This window comes from Chrysemys picta, chromosome 1, assembly GCF_011386835.1.
Source record: "Chrysemys picta bellii isolate R12L10 chromosome 1, ASM1138683v2, whole genome shotgun sequence".
NCBI lineage: Eukaryota > Metazoa > Chordata > Testudines > Emydidae > Chrysemys > Chrysemys picta.
Window position 1 is genome coordinate 114110538 of NC_088791.1, and position 20469 is coordinate 114131006.

Genomic DNA, 20469 nt, shown 5'->3' on the forward strand with positions numbered 1-20469 from the left:
ACTTTTTTGGTTCTTTTTTACTTTTGTTTGTGTGAAATGCATTCGTCGTTTTTGGCACCTTGGTGGATGGATTATTGGGGAATTTGCTACGTGGCTTGAGTTCTGTTTAGTTATTTGGCCATACTGCTTGTTTGAAATTCCTAAAGTATTTTTTTAATGTGTGATAGTGATTTAGAGAGCTTTAGGTTTGATCACTCTAGAGAAAAGGAAGCTTATGGGGGCGACTATTTTTAATAAACCTGTCTACTTAGTTGTTGTCAGGACAATTATGATCCTGAAATATGCTGAGCACCCGTGACTGCCACTAATAGGAATTGAGGGTTCTTAGCACCTCAGGGGAGGTGCTCCTTAGCTTCCAGGATCAGGCTCCAAATGATGAAATAAAATGCCTCCAGCTGATTTCTGATCACAGCCATTAAGTTTTACCACACAGACACAAAAGGGAAAGGGGGGGGGGTGAGGAAATAGGAAGAGAGAATTGGTGGACTATATGTGATTAATGCATACTTACTCTGTTGCCTGCAAAAAGGAGTTGTACAATGATGAAGGGGATGCATGCTTTGATTTATTTGCTTCTAGTTTAAAGTTGTGGAGCCCTAAAAATGACTAATGAATCTCCTTTCAAGGTTCAGATCTATGACCTAATTCAGATGTGCAGGAATCTAGTCTTCCCTAACTGCAGCAGAAAGTTTAGGTTTGCTCATCCAAGGAGAGAGTTACAGTCAAAGGCAGAGACACTGGACAAGATCCAGCACAAATAACTCAGTTCCAGTGAAAACAGGAATCAGATGTACCGTGCATATGATAGACTAATAGGCCAATGCTATTTACCATATGTTAATTGCAGTTCCATTATACCAAATGTTTCTTATGTGAAATTGCTATAATTATTACCATATAATCATCATAAGATGTCAGGCAGGAATACTATGTCGTTAACAATGATTGCTGTGATAGAACCCCCTTTTTTTTTTTGTCTGTGTATCTTTTAAATTCATTCTTTAAAGCTAAGCCATGTATGCATATGTTGGGTCAGATCTTCTGCTGGTATGAGTAATTTTAGCTCCACTTAAGTCATTGGAGCTATGCCGGCTAAGGATTTCCCCCATTGTGTTTTACCGTCTGGGCCTCAGAAGATGTTTCGTTATATTATTCTATATATTTCAAATATTTATAATTAGATCTGGTCATGAATTTTTGACTAAATATTTTTTATTTTAGAATGCTGATTTGTCAAAATCAACACTGTGTTCATAGGAAAAAAATGGTTTCTATGAATTACCCAGTTCAAAAACACTTTGGGGGGAAAAAAAGTTTTGAAATTTGTTTGTTTTTTGAAATTAACTTACTTTTAAACTCTAAAGACAAAAATTAAAACAATGTTTTTTGAAATTATCAAAATGTTTTGATTGGATTTTGGGTTTGTGAAAATTTTTGAGATTTTGACTTTTTTGTTCTGAGTCAAGATAAGAATTGTTTTTTTTTTTTAATCTCAAATTTTCATGGGACAAGAAAACCTTTTGCTGCCAGCTTTACTTGGAAATTATTTTTATGCAATATACATTGTTAGAGTATAACATTATAATTAGCCAATTTTACTCTCAGGAATATGGAAGTAAATCTGGATTGATCTGATCCGGGTCAGCAGAATAACTTCAAGTACTATCTGGTGTGCTAACAATGTTGCAATTCAAGTCATTCAGAATGACTTGGGCCAGGGAAAGAAAGCAAGTATGATTCTACCACTTTGTGGGTAGGGCACTCAGAGCATGTGGAAGATTGAAGTTCAAGTCCCTGTGCCAATGATTATTTATTTAAAAGTGGAATAGCTTCAGCAGGAGAGATTGAGAGACTCTCCCCTACCATCAGAATATCCCACAGCCTGGTGATTAGAAGTACTCTCCTGCAATGTAGAAGACCCATGTTCAAATTGCTTTTCCTCAGGCCAATCCTGGGGATCTTGTGGCATATGTATAATTGGAGGGCCAGGACCCTTGCTGTTTTTGAAAGGCCAACTCCCCCACATGCTTAAAGATGATGGGATCCTGGAACTCCATAGGGAATATAGACATACCAATATCTAGTCATAGGCCAAATCCTGCTCCCATTGAATTCCACAGGAGTTTTTCCATTGACTTCAGATGAGGTAGTAGAATCAGGTCCTACGTATGTTAACTTTAATTTATAAAGATCTATCTTTGAAGCTGTGAAACAGTTTGTTTAAATAGCTTAAATCTGTGGAGCTATATAGGTGTAAAACCAGACTAACTGAGGACAGAATCAGACTCTCAGAAGATACCAGTTTGCATGATGCAGCACCTACAACATTGTTCCAATGTCACTGAGAACAGAATTAATTTTTTTACGTCTTGGTGCCTATCTCCAGGTCTGGCCAAGATAGGATCTGAGAGTGGTAAGGAGCAAAGGTCACCTTTGCGCTCCCCCAGTTGTGTGGCCTGTTTGGTTCCCTGTACAACTTAGAGTGGCTATGGGGCTACTCTAAGTAACAGCCAGCTGTAGTCATGGTTCTTGCAGCAGCTGGGGTGACCGGAGCTCAGGTATGCTCTGGCCACACCCCATTCCCTTTGCCATGTCTCTGACTTGCCCTCTATGCTGGGAACTGTGAGGGGCAAATTCAGAGGTGATATATAAAGGTACATGTTGGCAAGTGAATGTGAGTCTTAAGGATTTATATTTTAAGTTGCTCTAATGTATGTGTTTGGTGGCGGGGGGAGGGGAGAATAGAGATGGGTGTAAATTAGGCCAATTTAGACTCCCAGTGGAGTCACTTCTCAATTTGACCCTTTAAATTTTACAAAATTAAAGAACAGCATTCTTTCTTTATCCTACAGATATTTTGCTGGAAAATGTACTTAAATACTCAGGCCTGGGTGTACAGTACTTGTAGTGTGTTACCACATTCCAGCTACACCAAAATGTTGTGGTTTCTCTTTGTATTTAGTTTGGAAAGAAGCTAACTTTATCCCTGAGTTCTGCAGAAAAATAATCATCCAGTACTATGTCATTATTACAGAGTTCCAAGTTGTACCAGCAGAAACAATAAAAAAAAATGGGGGAGTGGGGGTGACCGAGGCTGTTATTTCACAGAAACCACAGAAGAACTTGGGCGGGGGTGAGGGGAGAAGCATTCAGCGCTTACACATAAGGTAATAGAAATTAAACTCCCTTCCACTAACTTAGGGTACATCTATACTGCAGTCGGATGTGTGATTGCAGCTTGGGTAGTTCTAATCTAGCCAGCACGGTTTAAAAATAGCAGTGAAGACAGGGTGGTGTGGACTTCAGTTGTATTAGCTTCCCTGGACTTAGGGGCACATACTCACATTCCTAGTCCATGCTGGAGTCTGTGCCACTGTTATTTTAGTCACACTAGCTAGATTTAAGATAGAGTGGGTATACCTACCTGAGCTGCAGTCACACCATTAATTGTAGCGTAGACATACCATAGACTCCCTTAGACTGAATTCAATTGACTTACATCCCTTCTGTCAAAGTGTAAAGGACTCCAAGTTGGTGTAATTGCCATCCTGAGGAGCTGTGAAGAGTTGTAGTTAAGGCCTGGGCTACACTAGCGTGGGGGTTCAAACTAAGATACGCAATTTCAGCTACGCTATTCGCGTAGCTGAAGTCGAAGTATCTTAGTTCGACTTACCTGGCCGTCCTCACGACGGCGAGTCGACCGCTGCGGCTCCCCCATCGACTCCGCTTACTCCTCCTGCCAAGGTACAGTACAGGCATCGATTCAGGGATCGATTTATCGCGTCTAGATGAGATGTGATAAATCGATCCCTGATACATCGAAGACTACCCGCTGATCTGGCGGGTAGTATAGACGTACCCTGAGGGTACAATGTGGTAGAGGCTACTTTAACTTACACCTTCCAACTCCTGTGAATTCCAGTTACTCCCTTCGACATCCTTGCCTGTTAGCGGAGTGGCTGTAATTAGGTGTAAGAACATCTGAGTCTGCATCAAGGGAAATTTGTGTACAGACCTCTAACTTGAACCACATTTCATGTTACCTCTAGATTTCCTCTGTAAAAAAGGAAAATTCCAGTCCTAGTGCCCTGTTTATGTCCTAATTAGACAAGAACTTTTTGATTATCGGACAGCTTTAATAAAAGCTGATTAAACACAAATTTTCAGCTTTTATATAGATGCCTGACTGAGCCTCTATTAAATCTGTCCCAAACTGAAACTATTGGCCAATTTAGGAGGCTGATAGATCATGTTTTCTATGGCTAACTAAAGAGAGGTTTGACTGTTGTCATTACACATGTTGAGTCAAATTCTGCTGTCTTCTGAACACATGAAACCCCATTTGAATAAGATTATTCAAATCCCATTAAGATTATTGTTACTGTATATTACTCCTCGGAATTCTGCTCCAAAAACAATACAATTCTGTGCCAAAAAATTAAAATTCTGTGCACAATATTTTAAAATTCTGCATATTTTATTTGTCAAAACACAATATAATTATGCCAGTTTCAATTATTTTGGTAATTTATTTTAAAATACATGTCAGCAAGTATGTCTAACTATACAGACAACAAAAAAGATTCAGGAAATATATTTTGACAAATAGATTCCTTACTAGCCATATTAATACAGAACTTTGAGTAATAATTCATTTAAACTACAAAACAGAAATGTATTTCCCTCAGAAGCAGTGCAAAGGCTTGGGGGAGTCAGGGTAACAGAGGAGCTGAGGGCAATGGAAGTAATCGCTTGAAAGGAGCCTGGGAGTGAACCTGGAAGGCTACTGGCTGTGGGTAGGAGAAGTATGGAACAGGTTTTTCGGGGAGAGAAGGGTGGTTAGGGAGTTAGGGAGCCTCCCCCATGCAAACCCTGAGCCTCTCCCATTCAGCCAGGCATATCTGCACATATCCCCATGTGTCCATGCATCCCCAATCCCCATGCAGCCAGGCATAGCTGCCCCTGTCCCCAGGTGTCCCTGCATCCCCACTCAGCCACTCCCACTCTTCATGGCCCTATATGGCCCCATTCATCCCCTGGCTCAATGTTGTTACCCCACTAGCTCCTGTGCCCCCGCCTCAATCTGTCCCCCCTCAACCCTTCTAAACCCCAGTCTGTGTGACCGCCCAGCAGCTCCATGTGCCTGCCCTGTTCTGTCTCCCCCATATCCTATGCCCTCTCACCTGGCCCCGCAGGCCCCCCACCACTCCAAAGCTGGCTTCTTTGTTCATGAACCAGCTGCTTTCTCTTCTGGCACCACATCAAGCCTGTCAAAATCAAGTATTTTGTTGGGGTGGGGAAAGAGAATCTGGTGGACATTCATTCTGTGCTTGTGCAGTGATGCAGAATTCCCTCAGGAGTATATATTAGAGATAGGGCAACATTGGGACCCATCTTTTTTTATTGTTTTATTTTCCTCCTGTACCCTCAGTTTTAATTGTTTGGATGCAGACTTTGGTTGGCCAAACAGGTGCCTGGAGTTATGTGCTGGCAGGAAAAAAACCCTATGGTGACTATACTTCAGTTCTGGTTCAGATGGAGAACTCAGTATCATACAAACGGCTGTTTCTGGTGAAGAGGCCATTTTGTTATCCAACAAAATCTCTTGACCCCATTTGCTGACTGCCCCCTGTCTTTGCATGGTGTCCAGTCTCCTTCCCCCCTCAAAAAAAAAAAAAAAAAAGAATTTAAATCAATCAATCTTGAAAAGGAGATATTTGCATCCTTCAGTTAAAGACTTTTTTTTCCAAACACACAACTAAACAAAGATACTAAATGAGAGAGAGGATGGTTTAAGGGTTAGAGCACTCACTTAGGGCTTAGGAAAGTTAGGGTTAGGTTCCTCCTCCCCAATGGACTTTGCATGTGACCTTGGGCAAGTCATTTAGTCTCCCTTTGCCTGAGTTTCCCGTCCGCAAAATGGGGATAAAAGTACTTTCCTACCTAACAGGGGTGTTGTGAGGATAAGTACATTAAATAGATTGTGAGATGCTCAGATACCATGGTAATAGAGGTCTGTAACGGGGTTGGGACTCACCACCTGGCGCCGCCTACTGGTTGTCTCTGGGAATTAACTCTGTCCAGTGGAGTGTCCCCTCCCGGTGGTGTCCCGTCCATCGTTTCACCCTCAGTAACAGGGTAGTGTGGCCCAATGGCCAGAGTCCATATACCTCCCCTCAATAGCAGGGTAGCATGGCTCAACGGCCAGAGTCCATATAACTCCCCTCAGTAGCAGGGTAGTGTGGCCCAATGGCCAGAGTCCATATACCTCCCCTCCGCAGCAGGGTAGTGTGGCCCAATGGCCAGAGGCATAGGGGGACCCAGGCCCTCCCTCTCCACTGGGTCCCAACCCAGGGCTCTCCTAATGGTGGGGATCCCCTTGCCGTTGGCGGGGAGCTGGCCGCCATACGCTGATTGTCAGTGTTGCTCTAACGCGGCTGGTCCCTAAAGTTCCCCTGGGTCACTTCCTACCCTCAATGTCACAGTCTCCTCCGGAGACATGGGTTCCAGTCCATTCCCCTCCAGTGGGTCCTCCGTCTGGGATGCAGGGTGCGTGCAGGCCGGCTAGGCCGGAGCGTGGGCTGTCCCTCCTTGGGAGCTGGCAGTGTGCGTCCTTCTCCTCCAGTGGTCAGCCCCAACTGAGCAGCTTTGCAGGCTTTTATACCTAGCCTCAAATTGGAGCATGCCCAGCAGGGCTTCCGGGGTGGGGCTTCCTCTGCCAGGAAGGAAGGGTTAACTCCTGCTGCGCCAGTGCGGGGCCGGTCTGCCCTGTCACAAGGTCATATATGTACATTACATAGAAATGATTTTTTTATGATTTTTACTTAATGATGATTACAGATAAGGCTGCACTTACAAATGACAAGAGATTATAAAACCTTAATTTAGAAAAGAGCAGTTATTATGTGAAGGTCCATACTACATGGCATTCTTCCACACTTGTGCGTGTTGAGTAATGCTTTACTTATCAATAGGCCCCATTGATTTCAGCATGAATACAATGGCAGAATTGGATGCTAATCACTGGTCTCAATCCAATCACTAGAGGGCTCAATCACAGTTTGCTAAGGGCACCACCCTGATTTTTGGCACCCATGTTGAAAAGCTCAGAGAGGCCAAGTGTTAAATGGGAATCAAGACTGACTTTATGCTATCCCTCCAAGTTGGTGGGGAAGCTTTCATGTCTGATAACAGTGCCATAGGCACCAACTCCGTGCCCCGGAGCACCCATGGGGAAAAATTGGTGGGTGCTTAGCACCCACTGGCAGCTCCCCGCCCCCCTGCCCAGCTTGTCTCCGCCTCCTCCCCGGAGCGCGCCGCGTGCCCGCTTCCTCCCCCAGCTCCCAGCTCTTGCGCTGCGAAACAGTTGTTTCGCGCGGCTGGGAGGGAGGAGGGGGAACGCGGCACGCTTGGGGAAGAGGCGGTGCCGGGGGGGATTTGGGGAAGGGGTCCAATAGGGGCAGGGAGGGGGCGGAGTTGGGGTGGGGACTTTGGGGAAGGGGTTGGAATGGGGGCAGGGCCGGGGACAGCGGGGCGCGAGCACCCACCATCGCCGGGGAAAGTTGGTGCCTATGAACAGTGCTGTACCTGATCAAAGCATAGGCGCTGACTCTATGGGTGCTCTGAGGCTGGAGCACCCATGGGGAAAAATTGGTGGGTGCTCTGCACCCACGGGCAGCCAAACTCCCCGCCCCGCCTCCGCCTCCACCTCCACCTCCTCCTCCTCTCCTGAGCACGCCACATTCCTGCTTCTCCTCCCAGCGCTTGCTGCCGCAAAACAGCTGTTTCGCGGTGTAACAAGCTCTGGGAAGGAGTGGGGAGGAGCGGGAACGCGACACGCTCAGGGGAGGAGGTGGGGAAGAGGCGGGGCCGGGGCGGGGATTTGGGGTAGGGGTTGGAATAGGGGCAGGGAGGGGGCGGAGTTGGGTTGGGGACTTTGGGGAAGAGGTTTGAATGGGGGTGGGGCAGGGGTGGAGTCGGGGTGGGGCTGGTGGCAGAAGGGGGTCGAGCACCCACTGGTGCCAGCAGAAGTGGAGGACTTCATTCTCTAAGGTTGACAATCAAACACCAGCACCAACTTCACATAGAAAACATTGGTAATTACTTGGTTTCCCATTTTAAAAAATATAAAATGGAAACCAGTTATCACTCAAAAATAAATATATGAAAGGAACACTGTTGTTATTTTTCACAGTCTCGCTGCTAAGTGAGTAGATTTGAGACATTGTCACATAAAGGGATTGTTTCTGCAGATCAGAGTAAGCATTCCAGGCATTTCAAGGCAGTTTTAAAGTCTATGGGAAAAAGTCAAAGGGGGAGTATCTGGAAGAATTGTTGGCCTTTCCAAATTCCAGCTAAGCAATCCCAAGATGATCATTATTCAGGAAGTTTCGGCACTCCAGCGCTTAAAAGTTAAAAATAGAAAAATATCTGGGAGATGATGAATGGGTTTGAGAAGAACAATGTAATTGTTGGGTAAATGTAGGTTTGTGGATTAAACTCAAAAATATACTGCCACAGATATCTAATCTCTCTAAACTGGCTTTCTCTTTCTCTACTTCTCTCTAATAATCTCTTGCTCCTAAACTGTCTAAAATGAGCCTTAGATAAAAGACCTTCGTTTTACCCAGAAAGCACTAAAATTGAATTTAGCAACCTCTTACAATTATTGTATACAGCAGTAAATTGATGTTAATTCCCTCCCTCTTATACCCCTTAACATACCATCTCTGTATTTTGGCACAGTAGTTATAAACACATGTATAATCTATATTCATGGGACTTATAACTATAACAAATTTGGCTCTCTAGCGTTTATTATTGTTTTTTCTTAAATTAATAAATGTAATAACATTCCCTTCAGTTGTAAGCAGAGACAGGATCCAGGATGAGCTTAAAACATTATTGCATTAGCTGACAGCGGTAGTAGATTCTTATCCATTACATGGATCAGCCAAGAAGGACATGGTCAGTTTAGCCATCATGTTACATAAACAGGTGAACTTCTTTATAGCCAGGTTTCCTGTTGCAACATAAAGTCTGAGTGTATTAGACAGACATGTTGTTTACATTGTATGGCTTCATGTATTGTGTACTGGGAAAAAGTAGGTATATTGGCATGGGGGTGGGGGCTGTTTATTTTTGTATGCTTATATATTTTAACTAAATATCAAGGACAACCCATTAATGGAAATAAATAACAAAAATGTTAACTACTCAATAGCAAAGTCAGTTTCCATGGATTAAAGTTGCTGAATTGGAATGGATGTCCACATGCCACTTTGAGGGGCACACTAGAAAGGCATAGATTAATAAATAAATAGCACAGAGGAGCTGATTTGGACAAATGGTACTAGGGCACAAGGTTAATAAACTAGCCCAGAGTGTTGTCAACTATTAGAGCTGTCAACATCAACTAGTTTCCCATAAGAAAAAGAGAAGTATCAAAAGGTTGTAAACAGCTTTTCCTTTCTTATGTGTGGCAGACAAATATGGAACATGTGGATAGTTTTAAAACTTAGAATGTTACACTCGGGTAGGCACCTAATTGTGTTTTCACTAGCTGGACTGCACTTCATTATGTCCTGTGATATAAAAGACAAAAGTGCTATCGTCGTTCATTGCAGAACAAGTGGAGACTCCCAGCAAGTCAAAACACAGGGATGCCACCAGAATATTCCTCAGCGATGTGACTGCTCTGCTGAATGAAAGACTTATGGCACTTCTTGATGGTAACCTTGTCATAGCTCCTTCCTCCCAACCAGGGTTCTTCTTATCCCCCATTTCCATTTTAAACCTCAGCTGAGTTTCCTTCGCCTCCCTTATAACTGTATTTAACCCCACCTATTGTACACAGAAAGTGTACCTCCTTTGTGACAGGCAAACAATGCAATATGCCTCCAGAAGCTGTTACCACCTTTATATCAAGCCACACTCACTGAAAGCAAAAAGTGCTATTTAAACTATAGTGGAATCTTGATTGGGAGATTAAATTGGGCAGTTCCCATTTTGATGTCTATAGCCAGATGATCACTGCATGAGGAGTAAGTATTTGGTGCTTATTGTCTCCAGTCAGATCATTCCTTTTCCATACAGGCTTTAGTTTAAAACAGTTATTTGCTTTCCTTCTAACCATGATTTGACCATCTAACTATGATTTGAACTCTCTTTCACTCATTGAGGTAACAATTTTTATAAATCACTGTCCTGGAGTCAAAACAAATCTATTGCTTTGTCTGCTGTGGGTGGTTTTTTTTGTCAAAAATGCAAAGTATGAGAAAATTTCTTTTGCAACCCCATCAGTGCTCTCTTTCCTTCATTGTTACATTGCCGCCAACACCACCACAATGAAATACAATGTAGGGACCTGATTATGCATTCTCACTGGAATCAATAGGAAATATAAGTGGTGGAGGACTCTGGGACTGGATCACTATTTTCTATATTGACTTTTATACAAACTGCATCCCAAAACATTTTACTGAGTTAAACCATACAGTTACCAAGTTAAATCATAAAGCAGATGAAAAGAGAAATTAACAGTTATATGCAAGGGAGAGAAGTCTTGATCTCAGATAAGATTTGAAATGAGATGATGAGAGTCAATGAGGTGAAGAGTTAAAGTAAGGTTGTTCCAATGGGAAATTCATAGGAGAAGGTTCTCACCCCAAGATTCTATGAAAGCACAGAAGACAAGGGCTACAAGCATGGAGGACAGAAGAGGGAAAAGGTTGATGAGGTTGACTTGAATATCTCCATTGGAGGGTATGAAAAACTTGTACCAAATCTTGAGGTCCTCTTTACTCAAGCAAATGCCCATCGACTTCAGTTAACGTTTACTTAATAAGGACTGAATAGAAACTGAATAAAGACCTATACTTCCCAATTTGCCTGCTTTAGGCAAATTGGGAAGTAAAGGTCCTGGTTCAGTTTCTACTCTGTCCTTATTAAGTAAACATTAACTGAAGTTGATGGGCATTTGCAGTAAAGTCTACTCTCTACAGTGGACATTATTCATATCCAGTGGTGAAAGAATCTTGCCCCAAGATTTGCCCAAAAGGAGCAATGTTGGCCTGAGAGGATTAACATCCTGCCAGATGAAACCTAAGGGCTTCTTTACACAGAGCAGCAATGTGTCCTACCGAGGTGAGATTTTTTTTTAAAGTGCACTAATGTGCTGCACATTAATTGGTCCCAGTAGATCCTGCTGATGTGCATTAAAAGTTCTGTAATGCACTTTTACATAGTTCTATTTCAAACAATGTTAAAGTGCGCCAGGGAACTTCTAATACACTCCAGAAAGGTTTACATGGACCCATTAATGTGCAGCATATTAGTGCACATTTTTAAAAATCACACCTCCGTTGTGCCCATTGCTGCTCTGTGTAGACAAGCCCGTAGTTAACATGGTGAGAGGGCCCTGATCAAACCATCAGCTGTACACATGCAATTCCCTTTGAAGTTACCAGGGGTCCCACGTACATCGCTGACAAGATGGTTAGATCCCAGCCAATGAAGAAATAATTAACAAAGAATTAAAAATAATAGACTATTAGAATGCTGTGTTGAATCAAAATATTATCATCATCCATGGGAGGGAATTAAAACAACTATAATTTTTGTATTAGAAATGTCATACATAAAATTAGATGGCTGTACAACACCGTGTACTAACACAATTTTATGACCATGGGATGTCTGCAAAATCTGTAAATACTTGATAAGAATAAAGTAAAACAAAAACAAAACAAAAAAAATCAATGGAATGCTAACCAATCCCTTGGCAACAAAGTCAGTGTTTATTTTTAATTAAAAATAACATAGCTGGGTTGACTTCAGTTTTCCCAGCTGCTATTCTTCCATCATAACAGCTCTCTGGCCTGTTTTCCCTTGCCGATTTCTTTCATCATTTGCACTTAGCTTGTATGTGTTACATAGATTTTATGTAATATTTCATACCATTCGGTCACAGAGCTAACAGTCCAGATGAGTAGCTTGGGCTCAATCATCTCCAAATAGATCACTGCTGCTTCTCGTCAGACACACACCGACAGTACATCAGCCTGTCCCTGCCATTTGAAAAGCGGTAGAGACGACATATAATTTTTCATATGAAGAATGTGCCCATTGTGTATCATTCAATTTTATTCACATGGCCCATGAGTAACAAAGTATTGAAACTGTACATTGAGGTTTTCAAATGTGGCGTACTCCAGAAGGCTGGACTGACCTGATTTGGAAAAGTTCAGATAGCTCTGAACACCCAGGACATTTTTTGAGACTGCTGGGAAGTCTGGGTATTTAATTTACACAATCTACCATACTTGCAAACTATAAACTAGATTTTTTTTTCTTCCCCCTGCTGGCACCTGTTAGGTCACAAGCCATCTCAAAGTGATTGGGATAGAGTGGGAAGAAGGCAGGACCTTGCCCCTTCTTATCAGCATTGGCTAATGGAGCTGGCCATCGTTATAGCGGAGAACACACTGCCCCTCCCTAAAGTTCAGGCTTGTTTCTGGTATGGACTGAGTTAAAGATTTAAGTGTTGATATTTAAGATCCTAAGTATCTTATTCAGATTCTGGTGGTCTACATACATTCTCTGAAGCTAAAGAAAATTGTGGTTTTAGTGCTGGAAGCTTGTAGGGTTAGGGTTGGCAATGTCCATGTAACAAGCCATTACCACATTCATATAGACTGAATGAATGGCAGTGGAGATGGAACCCAGGACCTAGCATCAAAATGACAAGTCTCTACTATTTGAGCTAAAAGAGAGCTCCATTAGCTGGAAGGAAGTAGCAAGTTGTTTTAGTCACTGGAACCAGTTGCTAGCGGGAGACATTTTGCTGTCTCTGCAACCTTCAAACATTAGATATACTAGAGACTTAGCCACTTTAAAAACAGGCCATTAGGATGCTTCTTTCCAAATGAGTGATGGCATCTGGGTATGTTGTACTGCTTTTAATTATTTTGTGGAATTTTAGCTGCACTGTGACAACAGTCATCTTTGTAATACCATGGCACTTCTTCCTAGTTCCAACAGATGTAGAAAGGGCAAAGGCACATGACCCCATTATTCAAGCGAGTAAGAGCCATTCACTGCTGATGGCTCCTTGATTGCCTTGCTTCAGTTTCCCGGGCATAGCCTGTTTTCTGCTACAAAATGGAAGCTATAATCTACATTGGAAGTTACAATCATGGAAGGGTTGATAAAATGAAATGGAATTCATAAATGGCCACATCTTTGCCCTATCTGAAGATGAACAGAGAAAGGGAAACTCCTCCAGTACCCCAGGGAAGTTATAACACTGACTCATGAGAGACAGCAGCTCTATTTCTCTTTATTGATTTAAACATCATATATTATATACTAAACATACACCTTGCCAAACTGACATACAGTATTCATATCTTTCCCATTTAGATCACACTGGATGGGTACGCATGGGGACTTTTCCTCTGCCTCTGCATGCTCTGTCACCCTAAAACCTCTGGGTTTGAAATTATGACCTGAGCCAGCCACTCCTGCCTTTCTTTCATCTGCTAGGGAAAGAGGAGGGCAGTCATACTACATCCCTTTACATGCCAGCTATCCAGGCTGTGCATTAGGACCTCCCTCCCTCTACCATTAGATGGTATAAAGAGCACCCCGTTGATCAGATTGGGTGGTCAGAATAGACTTGGTTCCCTTCAAGTTTGATCTTTACCTTGCAGTTTCTCCTGGAGTCCAGTTACCTACCATCAGGTGGGGAAGGGATTTGCCCACTCCTTTCCCCCCGGCTTTGGCATGCCTTCCTAGGGTATTAGACCCCACCTATGGGATGTGTGTACCTGAGAAGGGCATTTCTCTTCCCAGGAGGGAGTCTTTAATTACTCCCCCAAGTTAAGCCAAATTCCTCTTTCTGACCCCCTTCCTGGTGTGTGTGTGTAGGGGTCCCTAGTGGAAAATTTCAACTTTTCCTCAAAAACATGAGCACCCCCAAACTGAAAACGTATTGGTTTTTAAAACGAAAACTGCTGGGAAAAAAATTGCCTGAAAACCAAAATATTTAAGTTTTCTGACGAAAGAATGAATTTTTTGAGGAAAGCAGACACTTTGTGTATCTATTTTCGTTTTCTCACAAACCAAATTTTTCACTGAAAAAAGGTTTAGATGAAAAATTTTCAACCAGACCATTTGAGCTTTGCTTTTTTTTTTTTAAAGGCTTCATGATTTTTAAACCAATCTCAGATTTTTTGGGGGGGGGGTGGGTCAACTCATAATATTTGAACACTTGGATTTGCAAGTGTGTTTTGGAGAGCACTTACTGATGCATAAATGAGGAATGCACAGTCCTGCCCTCTATTAACTGAGCTGTGCAAAAAGTTCATAATGAAATTTAAAACCACATAAAACTTAGCTCTGACAGGGATCATTAGAAAATTGAAACAGACCTTAATTTTTACTCACCCTGAGTTCCCCGTTACTGAGTCTTAATTCACTATGAGTTCAAAGGTTTAGTCTGAGCTGGAATTTTAGGATTTGATACCTTTCAAGTAAATCTGGATCAGTTTAAAGTTTTGCACCAGAACCATGGAAATGAATGTGAAGAGTTGAAATCTGGTGATTTTGGTCATGTCTCACTAAGAAAGTATGATTTAGTTTGAATTGGAAGCTAAAATAAAACCTCATTGGGTGCAAACCTGAAATTGCCCTGAGTCTCAGAATGTAGAAATAGAACCAGATCTACAACTCTGCAGAGTTTGAGAGCATTCATAGAATCATAGAATATCAGGTTTGGAAGGGACCTCAGGAGGTCATCTAGTCCAGCCCCCTACTCAAAGCAGGACCAATCCCCAACTAAATCATCGCAGCCAGGGCTCTGTCAAGCCTGACCTTAAAAACCTCCAAGGAAGGAGATTCCACCACCTCCCTAGGTAACCCATTCCAGTGCTTCACCATCCTCCTAGTGAAAAAGTCTTTCTTAATATCCAACCTAGACCTCCCCCACTGCAACTTGAGACCATTACTCCTTGTTCTGTCATCTGGTACCACTGAGAACTGTCTAGATCCATCCTCTTTGGAACCCCCTTTTAGGTAGTTTTAAGCAGCTATCAGATCCCCCCTCATTCTTCTCTTCTGCAGACTAAATAATCCCAGTTCCCTCAGCTTCTCCTCATAAATCATGTGTTCCAGCCCCCTAATCATTTTTGTTGCCCTCCGCTCAACTCTTTCCAATTTTTTTTTTCCAAATTTTTTTCTAATTCAGACCTGAGATTTCACTCTCACTCATTATGGTGATAACATAGGGGACTAACAGTGAAGATCCAGAACCTAACTTCCCTGAAGTTTGAGGCTGTTCTTGTCTGGGGGTTTCCTTCAGGCCCTTGTTTAGTGAAAAACCCATGTGAAATGAAACCATAGGAAAGGTTCACAAAAAAACCCTGCTGGGTGAAATCCTTCATTTTCACATGGCTCTCTATGCTAGCCCCTTTTTATTTTCATTGAAGCTGTGAACAGCAGGATCTACAAATAGTAACTTTTAATGGTGGCACTACAATTGTCAGTTACACAGTTCTTCTTGGAAGCATGTTCATTTAATTATTCCTTAAAAGGATATGACTTGCCAAACATTAATTCATGTTTGTTGCAGCTTCCACCCCCACCCGCTTGAATGTCGGCTGTTATCATGTCTAATGACCAAGTTTAAAACAGAAGAAAAATCACAGCCTCACACGAGACATTGCTAATGTTTTTACTGCTACTGACTCATCTTCTTTCAGTTGCATCTGTTTGCCCATTTTGAGTAAATTCTATTATCTGCTAATGCAGATGATTTTAACTGCTGCCAAATAATTCTTTGAATCAGTTTCCATTTGCCTCCTGTTCAAATGACCGTGTCTTGCCTCATTATGCACTAATTCTTTACGGGTATTAATATTTGGATCACAGCTACGAGCATTCCTTAATCTTTTCCAAAAGGGACAATGAACTCCACATCCTGCTATCATTAATGCAGTCGGCAGCCGATAGTTTGGAAGGTTTGCAGTTAGCCAGCAGATTAAATATCTGGGAGATGCAGTTTTGCAAGTAATTTGGGATTTTTTTTATTAGCCATAAAAGGGTTTGCTCCAATAGGGTATTTAATTGGAGACAAGTCTTTATCTACTGCCAAAGTTGTACAAGAGCTTATGTTCAATTTACAGCTCTGCAGAGAGAAACATGGCATGTTTTGACTTTTAATTTAAAAATGTTTATCCTTTCAGGTCCCAATCAGAGAGGGAAATTCCTTCTCTTGTTGGCTCCTCCTTGCAGCACATGTTGCTGCTTTGCTAAGAAGATATCATTTCACAGGAACACACGGCTGTTCTGGAATATGCTTGGCCTGACCTTGCTCCCACTGAAGTCAAAGGGAGCTTGAACATTGACTTCTGTCAGAGCATCAGCCCTGCAGTGACCCTGCTCAGGGGCAGGTGTGGAGCATTGCACGTAGAAATTAGCCTGGGGTAGAAAGTGAGCAAGATGGAAGGAGCAGGAGATGATGAACTTGTATTAATGTGAGTGTTGTTGTGTGATTACAAAATGGCTCCTGCTAAGTAGCAGGAATAAGGTCAAAGAAGGAAACAAATGGCTAATTTGCATGCTGAGGATTCCAGCCCATGTCTGCTCAGGCAGCCCCAGGCATCATCCTTTTGTGTGCCTGCTCTCAGGAGTGCAGGGTAAGGAAGGACTTGTAACTTACTTCTGCTCAGTGTGGTGGACTATACCTAGCGCTTAATCTTACAAGAGTGGCTGTGCTTCTTACTGTGTGGACACAGCCGGCTTGTCCTCCCTGCACCATGCAAGGACTTGTAGGCTCAAGTGTAATCATCACATCAATGATGCTCATTTCTACTGGGGAAATCCTGCCTCCGCAGCCCCCGTCAGTGTGGAGGGTCCTATCTGCAAAGGAATTGGGGTCAGTCAGTTGCAGAGATCAGGAGGCTATTGGAGAATCTGTGTGGGGAGTGCAGACTCTTTTACACTGTGGAGCCATGCTAGTTCCAGAGGATCATTACGCATGCTGCCATGCCCAGGGAATTGAGAGTAGGGCAGAAGTAGGTACACCACTGGGTGGGTGAGCGTACAAGCAATTAAGCAGCTACTCCAGCCTCGAGGCTCCAAGGAGAAGCTGTTGGGGAAGGATTTCTTTCCTCTTTACTTGTGAAGAGATCCCCAGCGCACATAGCAGATGCTCAGGCAAAGGCTTTGGGCACTGAGAATACTGTACTTTCCCCCTCCTCTCTCTCTCCACTTCCAACTCCTGAATACAGCTGGAGCATCATGAGGATGATCAATGAGTTCCATTTGGCAGTCTGTGTGGCCTCACAAGGTGTAGTTCATACACGAAATACCACTGGGTGGAATGGTTCCTTCCTATACCCCAAATTCCCACAAGGCATGAATAAGTGTTGATATTTTTCTGCATCATTAAATTCCTCTTCAGACCAACTCTCCCAGAAAGATGAAGCTCTGTTGAATGGGCTGAGCACTCCATAACCCTGGTAAACTAACAGTGCTAAATAAACACATACATTTTTGAGGGGGGCGGGGAGAGTATTTCACTGAAGTCCTGTGGGCTGTGTCCTAATAATTACAGGACCACAGTAAAAGACCTGTACTTCACCTGTGGTTGAGATGGCACTTTGACTCTAGCCCCTTGCTTCCCTCATTTGGGAAGTTCTCAGAAACTGAGCTTTTGCTCTGAAAGTTTTCGTGTTTTGTCTCACACATTTTCTACTGAGATTGTAAGTTCTTTGGGGCTGGGGACTGCCTTTTGGTTCTATGTTTGTAGAGCCCCTGGTCCAGGATTGGGGCTGCTAAGTGCTACTGCAATACAATAATACAGAAATTTAGATAATTAAAATGGCTGAAGTAATTTCATCTGAATGCAGGCAAAAAGCTTTAAGAAATATGAGCCTGCTTCAGAAAAGCACTTGAGCATGTTCTTAAGTTTTTCCCTATTCAGCAAACCACTCAAGCACGTGCCTAAGTTGAAGTCAATGAGACATAAGCGTGTGCTTAAAATTAAGCATGTTCTTAGTTCAAAAGATGTTATTTAATTTTAACCTTTGCATCTTAATAAACTGTTTGTAAGTGGTAAGATGAACAGTTAAAGCGAGTTGCTTTAAACAAAACCTAGATTGCATGAAAAACAAACCATACAGACACCTGTTTGGGTAACACTGGATGAGGACTGTGCTGCCCATATCCCCCTTTTCTATCAGCAACTCTTATTTGCCAGACATTATAATTAAAGGCTTCCTTTGTTGAAAATGATTGAACGTGTGAGGAAATCTTGGAATGCTTTATTTAAACCCTCCCTCAGTAATGTCTTCCTATATAAATAAACTACATGGCAATCCAGCCATAAAAACTGAAGGAAAAAAGAAATCTGGAAGAACTGAATAAACAAAGAAATACTTTACCTAGACTGGTTATTTAAAGATGGTTTCCTGCTCCCAGTCTCACAACTCAGTGAAAAAAAATGAATTTGCAAGAAAGCCAACACTGGCAGCACTACTGTAGAAGATTAAAAATTTACAGGCAAAGATGTCCAGCCTTAACTGGAATGAGATCCCAACTCAACAACCACTCTCCAGTTTTTGTTTTTTTTGTTTGTTTTTTTGTGACCCAAAGTAACAGTCTCCCATTCAGATCTCACTGGCATAAAACTGTTGAAGTCAATGGAGTTTCACCATCCTAAAAACAGAGTAACTGAGAGCAGAATCTAACACTCAGGGCCCAATTCTCAGCTGCTTTAAATTGGCATAGCTCTGTTGGGCTGGCAATTAGATTACTGGAATGGGACTCGGGAGACCTTCCCAGCTCTGCCATTGGCCTGCTGGGTGACCCTGGGCAAGGCACGTCACCTCTTTGTGCCTCAGTTTCCCCATCTGTAAAATGAGGATAATGATACTGGCCTCCTTGGTAAGACACTTTGAGAGCTGCTGATGAAAAGTGCTGTAGTACAGCTATTAATTTTTAAGTCAATGAAGCTACTCTGTGTTACATCAGCTGAGAACCTGGCCCACTGTGAGCCTGATTGTGATCTCAGTTACTTTGGTTTAGCAATGCTGTAACTCCCTTGCATAAATGAGATCAGAATATGAGTCTGATACTTTGGATCAGCGAATCAAAGGGTATGTCTACACTACGAGAGTAGTTCGATTGTACTTAAATCGAATATGTGGAATCGATATTACAAAGTCGAACATGTGTATCCACACTAAGGACAGTAATTCGACTTTGTGAGTCCACACTAATGGGGCAAGCGTCGACATTGGAAGCGGTGCACTGTGAGCAGCTATCCCACAGTTCCCGCAGTCCCCGCTGCCCATTGGAATTCTGGGTCGAGCCCCCAATGCCTGCTGGGGAAAAAAATGTGTCGAGGGTGGTTTTGGGTAACTGTCATCATCCAACCGTCACTCCCGCCCTCCCTCCCTGAAAGCGCCGGCGGGCAATCAGTTCGCGCACATTTCTGGTGAGTGACAGCGCAGACGCCACAGCACTGCTAGCATGGAGCCCGCTGTGACCATTGCTGCAGTTATGGCCGTTGTCAACACCTCGCACCTTATCATCCACCTTTTCCAGAGGCAGATGCTGAGAAATCGGGCGAGGAGGCTACGGCAGCACGGTGAGGACATGAAGTCTGAGAGGGGCACAGACCTCTCACAAAGCACGGGACCCCGCGCCGTGAACATCATGGTGGCAATGGTCATGTTAATGCTGTGGAACGGCGATTCTGGGCCCGGGAAACAAGCACGGACTGGTGGGACCACATAGTGCTGCAGGTCTGGGATGAATCCCAGTGGCTGCGAAACTTTCGTATGCGTAAGGGAACTTTCCTGGAACTTTGTGAGTTGCTGTCCCCTGCCCTGAAGCGCAAGGACACCCGGATGCGAGCAGCCCTGACTGTCCAGAAGCGAGTGGCCATAGCCCTCTGGAAGCTTGCAACGCCAGACAGCTACCGGTCAGTCATGAATCACTTTGGCGTCGGCAAATCTACCGTGGGGGTTGCTGTGATGCAAGTAGCCAACGCAACCTTGAGCTACTGCTGTCAAAGGTAGTGACCCTTGGAAACGTCCAAGTCATCATAGATGGCTTCGCCGCGATGGGATTCCCAAACTGCGGTGGGGCTATAGATGGAACTCACATCCCTATCCTGGGACCCGACCACCAGGCCAGCCAGTGCATTAACCGAAAGGGCTACTTTTCAGTGGTGCTGCAAGCACTGGTGGACCACAGGGGACGTTTTACAAACATCAACATAGGATGGCCGGGCAAGGTTCATGACACTCGTGTTTTCAGGAACTCTGGTCTGTTTAGACGGCTGCAGGAAGGTATTTACTTCCCGGACCAGAAAATAACGGTTGGGGATGTGGAGATGCCTATAGTGATCCTCGGGGACCCAGCCTACCGGCTAATGCCCTGGCTCATGAAGCCCTATAC

The 20469-nt window shown here is 43.3% G+C and overlaps 1 protein-coding gene across 19 annotated transcripts in view; it reads left to right on the forward strand.

Moving 5' to 3' along the window:
• The window catches only part of CALD1 (caldesmon 1), a 245624-nt gene that overhangs the window by 76691 nt on the left and 148464 nt on the right, over window positions 1–20469 (forward strand). For 13 of the 19 annotated variants that reach the window (XR_010592602.1, XR_010592601.1, XM_065567187.1 and 10 more), the window contains exon 2: window positions 9627–9731. The exons of the other annotated variants lie outside the window; for them this stretch is intronic. Coding sequence is in view for 10 of the 13 variants with exons in the window: in XM_065567187.1 (XP_065423259.1) it covers window positions 9716–9731 (16 nt within the window). In the remaining 3 variants the exon portion in view is untranslated. The remainder of the gene's footprint in view (window positions 1–9626; window positions 9732–20469) is intronic. 19 annotated transcript variants of the gene reach the window in all.